General features: G+C 56.6%; 2 protein-coding genes across 2 annotated transcripts in view; one reads left to right on the plus strand and one right to left on the minus strand.

The window, feature by feature from the left end:
* The first annotated feature begins 766 nt into the window (after positions 1-766).
* On the plus strand, positions 767-5,054 carry CSUI_009085 (uncharacterized protein). The gene is made up of 3 exons (XM_068069204.1): positions 767-2,949; positions 3,771-4,185; positions 4,647-5,054. Exons 1-3 carry the CDS (start codon positions 2,768-2,770, stop codon positions 4,983-4,985), a joined length of 936 nt encoding a protein of 311 aa, XP_067918815.1. The 5' UTR covers positions 767-2,767; the 3' UTR covers positions 4,986-5,054.
* A 2,248-nt stretch (positions 5,055-7,302) lies between these two features.
* CSUI_009086 (tetratricopeptide repeat-containing protein) overlaps positions 7,303-11,145 on the minus strand; it is a 12,123-nt gene continuing 8,280 nt past the window's right edge. Inside the window, exons 6-8 of the mRNA XM_068069205.1 lie at positions 10,779-10,962; positions 9,595-9,797; positions 7,303-8,831 (exon numbers count right to left, since the gene is read on the minus strand). Of these exons, the coding sequence (XP_067918816.1) occupies positions 7,659-8,831; positions 9,595-9,797; positions 10,779-10,962 (1,560 nt within the window). The 3' untranslated portion in view covers positions 7,303-7,658. The remainder of the gene's footprint in view (positions 8,832-9,594; positions 9,798-10,778; positions 10,963-11,145) is intronic.

Below are 11,145 nucleotides of genomic sequence, written 5' to 3' on the forward strand. Positions count from 1 at the left end.
GACGTTACCTCCTGTTTCATCCCAAAGGAGGACTGATTCATGCGCATGTCCGCCCATCTTTCGGGCGGTACATGTCGGCCTGCTAACTCATTCTCGAACAGCCGAAACCAGTGCTCCCTCCCAGTTCACGGTGGGTCCATCTGGTGGAAGTAGTTCGGGACTCTGCAGAGCACGGTCTTTTTCATTATCTGGCAGAGGAACTGCTTTTTCTGCTTCTTCCTCCCTGTTGATAGGAGGGACCTGCCCAACCACAAGTGCGTCCTATGGAAGACGAATCTGTCGCCCGTCAAACTCCACACGGGTCCCATAAGCATCTTGCAGTTGCAGAATTTCTCGCACTCTTTCAATCCCAGCCACCCAGCCTAGATCATGTTTTCTTCCTTCACTTGAAACAGGCTACTTCAGTTCCTGATGTATCCGCTCCAGTTGTTTCGCCTCCTCAACCGCTTCTTCGGGAACCGACTTGGCCGGCCTTGGTTTGTCCTTTCCGTGCTCTCCGGAACAGCCGCTGTAGCGGCCGGACCCGTATCCTTTCTGCGCTTCCCGGAGGAAACCGCATCCGAGTTGACCATGGTAGTAAAAAAGTAGGAAACGGCGGAGTCATGCTACTGTCCGGCAAAAGAATGAACCAGGCACAGCACGTGTGGCTGACTGTGTGGGATGCGCGAGGACACGCCAGTGCCGGTGCGACATTCCGACCGGCTTTCACGGCAATGAAGACGGAAAAGAAAAAGGGAACCACAATGTGAGAAAAACTAGGCGAGACGTCGTCGCAACCGAGCCTTCCCGGGTCACGGCACCACTTTCATAGTGAAGTGACACTAGCGACGGACCACGCTCGTTGCGTGGGGAATTACACTGAACCGGTTCTAGTCTTCCACATATCCTGAAGTCACGTAAAAAAAAAAAGGTAAAAGACCTTGCTCCACAGAAGGCACGCGGAGGCTCCGCCACGCCCAGCTCCACCGGCAACAACCGCAATCCACTCTCGACCCGCAACAGCTGAGAGAGAACACGACCCGAAGAGAACATTTAGCGTTCCCTTTACTATCGCAACACAACGATGCCACCAGACGGCGAGTCCGCGCAGAGGAAGTAGCTCATGTTCTTAGAAGACCACGTGTCATCTCTCTCTCTACGGCAGCTTTCATCCGAGCCGGGAAGAGAAACGTTCTCATCGCCGCCTCCCCAGCGGGGCGGCAGCATCATGCCACGTCGACCATTCCAGTAGCACGAAGCTACTGCACGCTCCCGCTGGGCTACCTTGCCACACGACTACTGCCTTCTGCAGGCACAACAGAAACCATTTTCATAACGTACATGTGGTGTGCGTGGGGGCTGCCCCGATCTCCTGAAGATTCCGAGCTGAAAGCCGAAGCTCCATCAGGTTGGTTGAGCCGGCAACGGAACCCCGCGTGCCGAGTTCGCGCCCCCCGGACGTCGGCGGACCTCACTCTGCCGTTTGATTGATACCGTTTGTATAAAGCAGTCCGTCGTGCATCTGACTCTGCGAAGAAGAACACCATTGCAGAGAGAGCGGCAAAGGTGTTCTGAAGGCACCTTGGTCTCGGTGCTATGCTAAACTGGCTGCGGCGACAGCATTCAACCGCTCTCGTGGCAGGACCGCTTTTCGATCGCGGGTTCTCGGAGTGAGAGAAGACACGGTGGTGTGCCCGGCTTTGTCTTGCCGGGCACTCCCGACGTGACGGCCGCGGCAGCAGTCTACCAGGCCAATTGTGGCGCGCCAGCTTTCCAATGGGGCCGCGCGGCACGGCGACAACAGTGCTGCGCACTGAACTGTTACATGGAGAACATGGTTTGCAGTGCTTGTTTCCACTCCGTCGCTGTGTGCACTCTACGGGCGACAGTCCTAGCACAGACCACAGACGATGGCCTCCTTGCCTCTCGGTACTCCTTCCGCGTTGTTTTTTTTGGTCCAGCGCGGCTTGTACCCGTTTGGCAAAACGGCCACGAAAAGATGTTGTTATGCTAGTACTTCGTTCGGAATCCTCAACAGCAGATCCAGACTTTGCTTTTCCAAGCTTCCATCGAAGAGGGTTCCTGACCTGCTCTTCCCCCGCGACATGCATCCCAGCTGGGACTTTACGGCTTCAGTCTTCCTAGGTTTTCTCCACGACGGTCGCAGATGATACCTGTCATATTAGGGGGCCACTCAGCGGCAGTTTTGTTTCACTGGGCTTTCCGGGGCCCGTACACCTGCAAGAAAGGCCAGACGTGTTTTTCGTCGCTAAGCAGCCCAAGCTTTACGCAGCCGGAATCCGCGGCGACACTTCCCTTCTACTCCTTTCTCGCGGCGGAGATGCTATCGCCTTGGGAGTCATAGACTGACACGTCGGCTGCGTTTGACGGTACTCGCGTCCGTGTACCGCGACTGCTTTCTCTGGACGCCGACCTGCACTGTATAGTATTAATAAGCAGCAGCGTCCTGCCTCCGGGGCGCGTCGTGCTGCGGTTGCTATTGGGCAACACGCGGCGGCGCAATGTGCTCAGATTTAGCCCCACGTCTCTGAGAGGCCTCCGGTGGCGGTTCGTTCTCCCCACGTTACTCGGGTGTTAGTTCCGAAAGCGTGAATCTTTTTGTGGTCACCGGCAATCCAGATGGCTGGCCCATCGCCATGAGCTGCCCCAGCGTGTAGGCGGAGCTGCCCCTTTTCGTACTGTGCCAGTTCTCTGTCTGTCTTTTTTTCAACTCTGTGTCGGACGCTATCAGCTGCTTGGACCATCGACTTCATACTCCTCCGCAGTGATGCAGAATATGCACCCTTGCCTTCAAGCACTTTCCTCCAGTCTCGATGAGCTCTCTTTTTGGGGTTTAGTCGGGTATTTAGCCGCCATGGATGTTGTCTTTGAGTTCACGAGGGTCGTCATATCCGCAGTCAGCAAACGATGTGCGAGCGCCATTCTTGAAGTAGCACGGCAAAATCCCCGGTGAGTCAGAAAGCGCCATTTATCTTTTTTCCGGGTTCCATGACTCCTTCGTTCCGGGTGGCCACAGCAGCAAATGGTCGAAGTCAGACTCTGTGTACCCATCATTATCGTCCTGCTCAAACTTAAGCTTTGCCGTGGTCTCGTGCAGAGCGCGGGCGGCGCCCCCCGTTAGTTTGTAGTGAGCAGGAGGGGAGAGGAGACTTTTGTCTTACATCATTGTTTGGTGGGGCAACGTACGGCCTTGACCGAGGTGGGGCTTTCTTCTTTCGCTTTCAGCGCACCATTCAGGTGGCACAAAAGATGTCTTGATATCCGGAGCCTGCATGCCAGGGAGAGATGCACCAGCGCCTCGTAGTTGGAGAAACCACGCAATGGGCAATTTTTTTTTCTCCCGGTGATGGGCGAGGCCAATGTGTTTATGTCGTCTTTCTTTTCTCAGAGGGTCAGCACTTTGCGCATGCTATGTCTCTATGCACACAGCTACTGAGGGGCCGGCAACCTGTGTTAGGGTTGCCCGGAAGCTGGCGACGCTTTCTGTTACGGAGCAAGCTGCTCAGTCATGGCTTGAAATGTTCCTGTGAAAAGAGGAAAAACCTAAAAAGCTGTAACTTCCCTAGGGCTCTCGAAGTCGCTGGCAGCCAGTTGAGGGTGGGCAGGAAGGAATGCATTAGTCTACCCCTCTTCTGACTGTGCCTCTCAGGATCTTATTCAGCGGCAGATGGTTTGATGCCTGAATCGTCCTTTTGGTAGCTGACGTGACACTGACTGCCCCTGGATCTGAAGCGATTGGTTTCCACGTCGGCTCTGCTCCGTGTCCGCAGATACTCTGGGAGACTCGTGGAGATGGGACAGGCAACAAACCGAGCGTACGTGCATCTGAAGTACTTCAGCGGGCGTGTCCTATCTGTGCCGGCTTCGCCGCACCATTACAAAGCGAATCACCCCTCCCCGGGAGTTCAGGTGCACTGCTCAGCTGGCCAAAGCTCAGTGACTGCTTCCTCGGCAGCTCAAGGCACACCGGCAGGTGACGGAGTACGACTCAGCCAGGCGATCAGCCAGTCGCGCGCGCCCGCTGCCTCGGCGTGTCTTGCGGGGCAAGGGCCCAGCTCAAGGAGTCACGTGGGGTCTCTTCCAGCGGGTGGAAATGGGCCGTCAATGACGCCCGCTCCGTGGAACCCGGCAGCTGCGCGAATCACGCTTAGTGTAAAGCCACTGGACGATGACAAAGCACTGGAGGTAAGATTCACTGTTTGACGCTCCCGGTAGTGCAGTTCCTTACTTGTTTCTGTGAGCTCAGGCGAAGGAGACGATACTTCAGCCATCGTTTGCTTCCGCGACTACGCCAGCCGATAGATAGCTTCTGTCAAGCACCAATCAGGATTGCACCACGGAGCATGCGGGTGAAGAAGAACCACCCAGGTCGTCGCCCGCAGACACGGTGGCCCAATCTGCGTCACGAGTTTCTGTGGCATGAAAACACGAGCTCCTTTTTTTCACGGCAGGCTCCAAGAAAAGGTGGGGCCGATCTGGGGGTTGGACTGCCTCCGTGTGAGGCCTGCTGCCGCTACGTTGTTGGGTCGGGTGTGGCGCCAGAGTAGGGACGGCGACACAGCTTCCTGTACGAAACGCGAGTAGACGCACCGCTATCCAACCCTCGTGTGTGGGGCCTGTTTCGGTGGTTTTTTGTTTCGGTCCAGGTGGGCGCGGAGGCTCTTAGCGATGCCCTCGTAATGCTGGTCATGCTGTGTCTCGTCGCCGTGGGGCTCTACATCCGGCGATTCTATGCTTCCCGCTCAGAGATGAAAGTGCGCCAGCGAGAAATGGAGCTGCGTCACCAGCACGAGGAGACGCAGCGCCAGCTACAGCTCGTTATCACTTTTTTGAGACAGCACTTCCCAGACTTTACTTTAAAAGAAGTGACCCCGCCGTGCGACGGCGATCAGCCGTTGGGGCCAGTGGGAAGCCGTAGTGCAAACCAGCAGTCGGTCCCTGGGGCGCATGGAGAGTCTACGGGCCTAGCGGCACCGGAGAAGTAGCGGCTGCTCGGTGCCCGGAGAGACTCAGACAACGGCTCCTTCCGACTAACGTGGGGTGTGCAATCTAGGTTGCCTCTTTGGAAGAGGGAGTGGTCCTGTAAAGAAGTGCTGTGTTCTTGAATGACCTCGGTTTTCCTCGTTTTGAAAACGGACACGTCCTGGAACGGCATGAAGACCATCCGAGATCAGATTGCAAAAGCCAGTCCTCAGGCGCTGGCATGTTTGACTCCTCTGACCATCCAGATGTGGGCAGCGCTGTCAACACTCGAAGGAGGCGCGACTGGCCACTTCGTTAGGCCTCCTCCGTGTGGCTGCGAGGCACGCGGCAACGCTGTGCATCCCGTTACAGGGTCAGCCGGCTGAATAACCCAGAGTCACTTCTCACTCACTACGAGCTGGCAGCCCGTTTCGGTCGGTCTTCGTGCTCTCCTGTGGTCCGTGTATCGCTCCTGCTGCACCCGGTGGAAGTTGGGCTTCTTCGGCCGACGCCGGCCGCTGGGGCGAAGCCTTCCGGGAACTGATCGACGTCAACAGCGGCAGCTTCACAGCAGGGGGCATCACACCTGTGCAAGCCCCGGACACTTGAGAGCCGAGCACAAGCCACCGTGTGGCTATCTGCCGGACGCCGCCGTCACCGGTGCAGATCCGCTCAACAGAAGGGAGGTCGCTGTCTTTCCGCTGGTCGCCTTTGCCGTGCCTGCGGCCAAGTGCCTTGCTGAGAGGTCGTGGCGTACTGGGCGTGTGTCCTCGGATGTCTCCGACTACCTTGAGGAGTCTGTTATCCGTCGAAGCTCCCCGTCGGTGGATGATGCCGATACCGTTCTCTCGAGTTCCGCGGCGGGCTTACAAGGGAGAGCGGGGGGGAAGCGCTAGCTTTAAGATTCGCGTGTGTGCTCGCTCTTGGACTGCACTTTCCGCTGCGTCGGTTACCTCCGTCGCGCAGTGCGCACAGCAGTGTCCAGCACTTCTCGGCAACGAGCCTTGTCTCGCTCGGTTGAGCGAAAGCCCGCCGGAGAAACGTTGTCAGAAGGGGTAGCATGAGTAGCCGCAAGCCAAATCCGAGTCAGGATTCTTCTGCAAGTCACGGTCTCCAGTAGAACTACTTCATGCACAGCCCCCCTACTGCAGGCCTCCTGGTTGGGGTCACCATTTGTCACGGACCCGCACTAGGTTACCGGGCGTTGATCAGGCGGTCGGACGACCGTTCAACCGCTACTCAAACGGGAGTCCGTTGAGCCCGGTCAGTGTCGGGTGACGCGACTGGGGCTGCTACGGCCACCGGTAGACGAGATTGCCCGCTCGCGGGGAAGCTGTTACCGGGAACCACAGGAGAGTTGCTGGGCGCAGGGCTCACACAGGAGGTCGCCTCGACAAGATAGCTAGTATGTATTGACGGCCACAGGGTACAAGGCAGATAGCCGGCTGGCACGTTACGGCAGGCACTCTCGCACGTTTCAAAACCTGCAGGAGTCCACTGGTTTTTTCGCAGTTCCTCCTGTTGCTAAGCTTTGACCGGCTATGTAGTTTGGGACGTAGCCCGTGGATTTCACCGGACTGACGCCTACGCTGCCTACATCGCACGCCGCGTAACCCAACTTGCTCGTGTTATCCGCTCTTTCTGTCCGGTCAGCTCGCCTGCCTCGTGGCACTACATCAGGGGAGTCGTGGCGTTCCGCGACAGGTTTCTGCTGGCCTTGGAGTATAAAGAACCAGTCACTTCCGGGCGATCGCACTTCTACCTGCGAGACGCTCCGTTTTTCTAGCACGCCCAGACCTCTGTGGACCGGGACCGGACATTGCTGGTGCCGTCCAGTCGAGATGACTGAGAATGCTTGTGTCTCAACAGCCGGAATACCTACAAGGATCAGAGCTCGGAGGTCATATGTAGCCGGCACCAACGGTATGGCCGATGCGCGATCTATCGAGAACACGCCCCAACTCTTCGATTGCCGGATACCAGAGATTGAGCCTAAATGCCAAAGAAACGGGTGGCCACGTCACTCGAGATGGATGATTAGATGGTAGTCTCGGAGTGATAGCCTACTACTACGCAAGGTGCCGAATCTATAGCTGATTGCAGCGACCAACGACTCGATGCTCTAGATCGGCTTTTCTTCGGAAGCGAGATGGGAGGTTCGATAGTGTAGATGACTGCGACTTGGACAAGCCAGACTCCTGCATTCAAAGAGCACGAGTCTCGGTGCCGGAGACTGCTGAACCCGTATACAGAATGCGAAGGCAAGAAAGGAATGGAGAGATTGTGGTAGCTGACCCAGAGCCGGCAACGCCTGAAAAATCTGGCTATGCTACACCGAACGGTACCATGAAGATCATGCCTGGAATAAGACGGTCACTCCAGTCGTGCGGGATCTCCCATCCTTCCCCTTCCGAAACTCGTCTGCCGCGACTCCTTCGTAACACTTTCATACGCCACACGTCTGTCTTGATGAACCTTGTAAACAAGCTTTCCCCTCCGTACGACCGAGCTACCCTTCCCCTTCTCAGGAACTAGACAGGAATCTGTCTAGTTCCTAAGGCACGGGGGGAGGCAGCTGACTCCCCCCGTTTGCAAAGTTGAGTGTGGTTGATTACAGCTGGCCGGGGAGAGAGGGAACGAAGCCCCAACAGTCTGTCTACGATAGCAGCTCCACGCTTCGCCCTCACCGAGTGACACTAGTCTTCTTTGTCATCTCCGGACACGATTCTCCTTCGTCTGCTTGTCGCCGCAGTGACTTCTTCGGCGTCCTCTCCCTCAGGCAAAAATCGTGCTCCTTTGTCCGCCTCTTCTGTGCCGTCTCCTGTAGCACGGTCCTTCTCTTCCTCCTGCCTAAGCTCTGCTGTCTCCCGCTTCCTTTTCTTTTCTTTCTTGTGTTTCTTTTCTTTTTTGTGTTTCTTTTCCCTCTTGTGCTTCTTCTCCTCCTCTTCCACCGTTTCGTCATCGTCCTTCTCCTCCTCGAGCATGCCGTTGTCCTCTACGCGTTCGACCTCTCCCCTACTCTCCAACTGTTGGTGGGCACTTTCGAAATCCTGCAGGTTCCTGTTACCCTCTTCCTCCTGTGCTTTTCCCGTGCCTTGCGTCAATTTACTTCTCTCAACAGCAATCCGGTGTGCCTCGTCTCCGTCTCTTGGTGAGTCGATGAAGAAATGTTTGCCTTGCAAGCCCTGCGACTCAAGCTCCCGCTCCCCCGGTGGGGCGTCTGAAGAAAGCGGGCATGCCGTCGGTCCTCCTCCTTCTTGGTCGTTACGCTCTCCGCTGCCTTCTCCATCTGCGTGCAGCGTCCCTCCGTCGTCCGCTCGTCCAGTGACTCCGTCTCCCGCTCCGGGTTCGTCTTCTCTGTGTCGCTGCTTCTTTTCTTTCTTATGCTTCTTGTGTTTCTTCTTCTGTTTTTTCTCCTCCTTTGTACGGTGTCGGTTCCTCTTCTTTCCTCTCGCATCTTCTCCCGCTTCCTCCTCACCGTCATCTTGAGCACTCTCGCCTTTCTTTCTCTTCTTTTTCTCATGCCCGCCCGACTCTTCGTCCCGGTCAACACCGTCGGAACTGTCCTCATCATCATCGGCAAGAAATGCCCGATCCTCTTCTTCCCGTGTTCTCTTTTTCTCCCCCCCCTTCGTCCCGCCTCGCTTTTGCTTCCCCGCTGCTCCCGGTCCGGCGGACCCACCGCCGTCTTCTTCCTCCTTCTTCAACGGGAGAGTTGCTGCGATTTCCTTAGCTTCAAGCATCAGTCTCTCGGATAGTTCCAGTTGTCTCTGACGCTCCACTTCTTGTTGAAGAACTTGTTGGCGCTTCCTCTCCTGAGCGGAACGGCGCAACTCCTCTTGGCCGCGCCGCTGGGCCTCCTTGCGCTCCTACGAGGAGTACACACAACCTGACAACTCAGCGGCTTCTTTTCGAGGACAGAAACATCCCTCGCACAACAAAACGTGAACGACGCACCGCCCGCCACTCTGGGAAAATGCTGCTTGCCCAAATCGCCACTGCTCTAACTATTGTGAGGCGAGTCATCTTGGGCAGTGACCCCTACCGCTACCGGACAGCGTCAGCGACGCAGTCACAATCTGTCCCCCGGCATGTTTGAACCGAAGCTGCTCCACTCCTGCGCGCCTCCACCAAGTTCGAGAGCGACGGTGGTCTGCTGCCACCCGTCGTTTGAGACTTTACTCTCCAGCACGGGCAACCAGTTCTCTCCCCCCTCCATCAGGGGCCCCGGAAAATTTCCAGTGGTCCGCGAGAACGCAGATCGTGCTTTTTTCCATCGCTTCAAAGACGCGACGCTGGCTGAGTATAATCCCCGGCGGGGTGCGCACGTCACCGCCAGGATGAAGAGGCGGTTCGCGCGCTGGAGGCGATGCGGAACGAATAACAGATCCACATACACACCGCCGCCAGCTCGCAAACCGCGCAGTTGATGAGATCACAACCCGAGAACTGCTAGGGGAGCTTCCCCGCCTGTCGTCCATTTCGAGAAACCAGCCGCGCACATCCTGCCTCTTGCTGTCGAAATACGGGACAACAGTTTTCCTAGATAATGAAGAGGTGTCCCAGACCAACGTCTCGACAACACCAGAGGCCAGATGTCTTAGATCCGGTAGAACCGCACCGAAGACTCACCTGCTGTTCGCGCCAGTTCTGCTCGATCAGAGGGAGGCTTTTCTTGAGATGCGGCAAGATCTTCTCCCTGCTCTTTACGAGGAGATTCTCAAGCTGCTGCAGACTCGGAAGCTCTTCAGCCCCATCAGGAGCAACTGCGACCGCACCATCGCTTCGGCCCTCCCCCGCTTGCAGCGTCCTCACTGCGCTTGCTGGTAACAGGCCTGGATAAATGAACACGCCACCTCGGGGAACCTCGAAGTAACAGGTCGGCTACCGGTAGGACCCCGGACACGCAGACACGCGGACAGTCCGACCCTGTGAAAAACTGAGAGCGAGGAAAAAAAAATCTGTGCTTGTTAAGTCCACTCTTTGGCCCGTCACCACTGTGCCCATGCTGGGTGTGTACTGCCTGGGCAGCTACGCACCGAGGGTCCTCGGAACACACACAGGGGCCGTTCGAAAGCAGGCTTGCCCAGGCTAGTGGTGCATAGAAAGGCAATGCTCGGATGTCAGCTGAAGATTTCCCTCAGTTGGACACTCACGGCCAATGGGTGTGGCCTCCAGCAGTCGTCTCGGAGATACTCACACGGTCCCGAACACACCCCTTGTCCTGTAGCAAACTGTTGCCTACGTGTATATGCGTCTGGTTCACAGGATGCCTACTTCGATGTTCCCGGACGTTTGCCTCCAATATTCGTGTGACAACCCCGGCCACTACATTTTTCATCCTTGGCAAAACAATACAAGGCCCTACAGCTGCTGGCAGCGTCCCCTATTCCCCGGTTCAGAGCGATCTTTGTATGTGGACATCTATGGGCACGTCCACTCTGTGCGTATCCACTACCTACACGAAAAACCGATTTTGTGCACCATGTAAGCCCAAAGAAAGAGCGCACAGACACACTTCTTCCATGACTCCGCACTCCTGCAGACACCTGTGGAGACGAAGCCCGGACCTGTCCGCAGCCCGCTCATACTCTGGCTGCGAGGTTGAGAAACCGCATACGCGCAGCCGCTCTTCTTTCGTATACGCCACGGCCCCCTGGAAACGGCTGGGCGTGAGCTACAATTTCAACTGTGCAGTATTTCGACGTGCGCGGACGTGCCCCGTGCTGACTTTTGTTTTACAGCTCTGCCGCAGAGGAGACGGACAGCGTCTGTACTCGTAGCTCCGAAGCGCTCGCCAGCACGAGCTGACGTACCGCACCGGACTTGTTTCAGCGTGTGTGGGTCGACATGTCCCCAGCTGTGCTTGGCGTGAATGATGCGTGTCAGCATCTGCACGATGGCTTGGCACATGTAGAGAAGATCTTGCATGAGGTGCGGATCCTGCATCTTTTCCCTCACGCGGATGTCACTGCACACTCTGGCGTCCATGCACACGACCTGTACGGCAATGAAACAATGTGCACGACCAAGTCCGAATGAAGCCCTTACTAGACACAGTATCCACCAACCGGAGCCTCGGAGGCGCTTGCGTCTCCGAGGATTGACGCCCCAGGATAATGGCTCTTTTGAAAAGACGAAGAAACCGACCACAACGCAACAGGCCCTCAACAGCAGGCGCGC

Source organism: Cystoisospora suis, assembly GCF_002600585.1.
Source record: "Cystoisospora suis strain Wien I chromosome Unknown contig_5289, whole genome shotgun sequence".
Lineage (NCBI taxonomy): Eukaryota > Apicomplexa > Conoidasida > Eucoccidiorida > Sarcocystidae > Cystoisospora > Cystoisospora suis.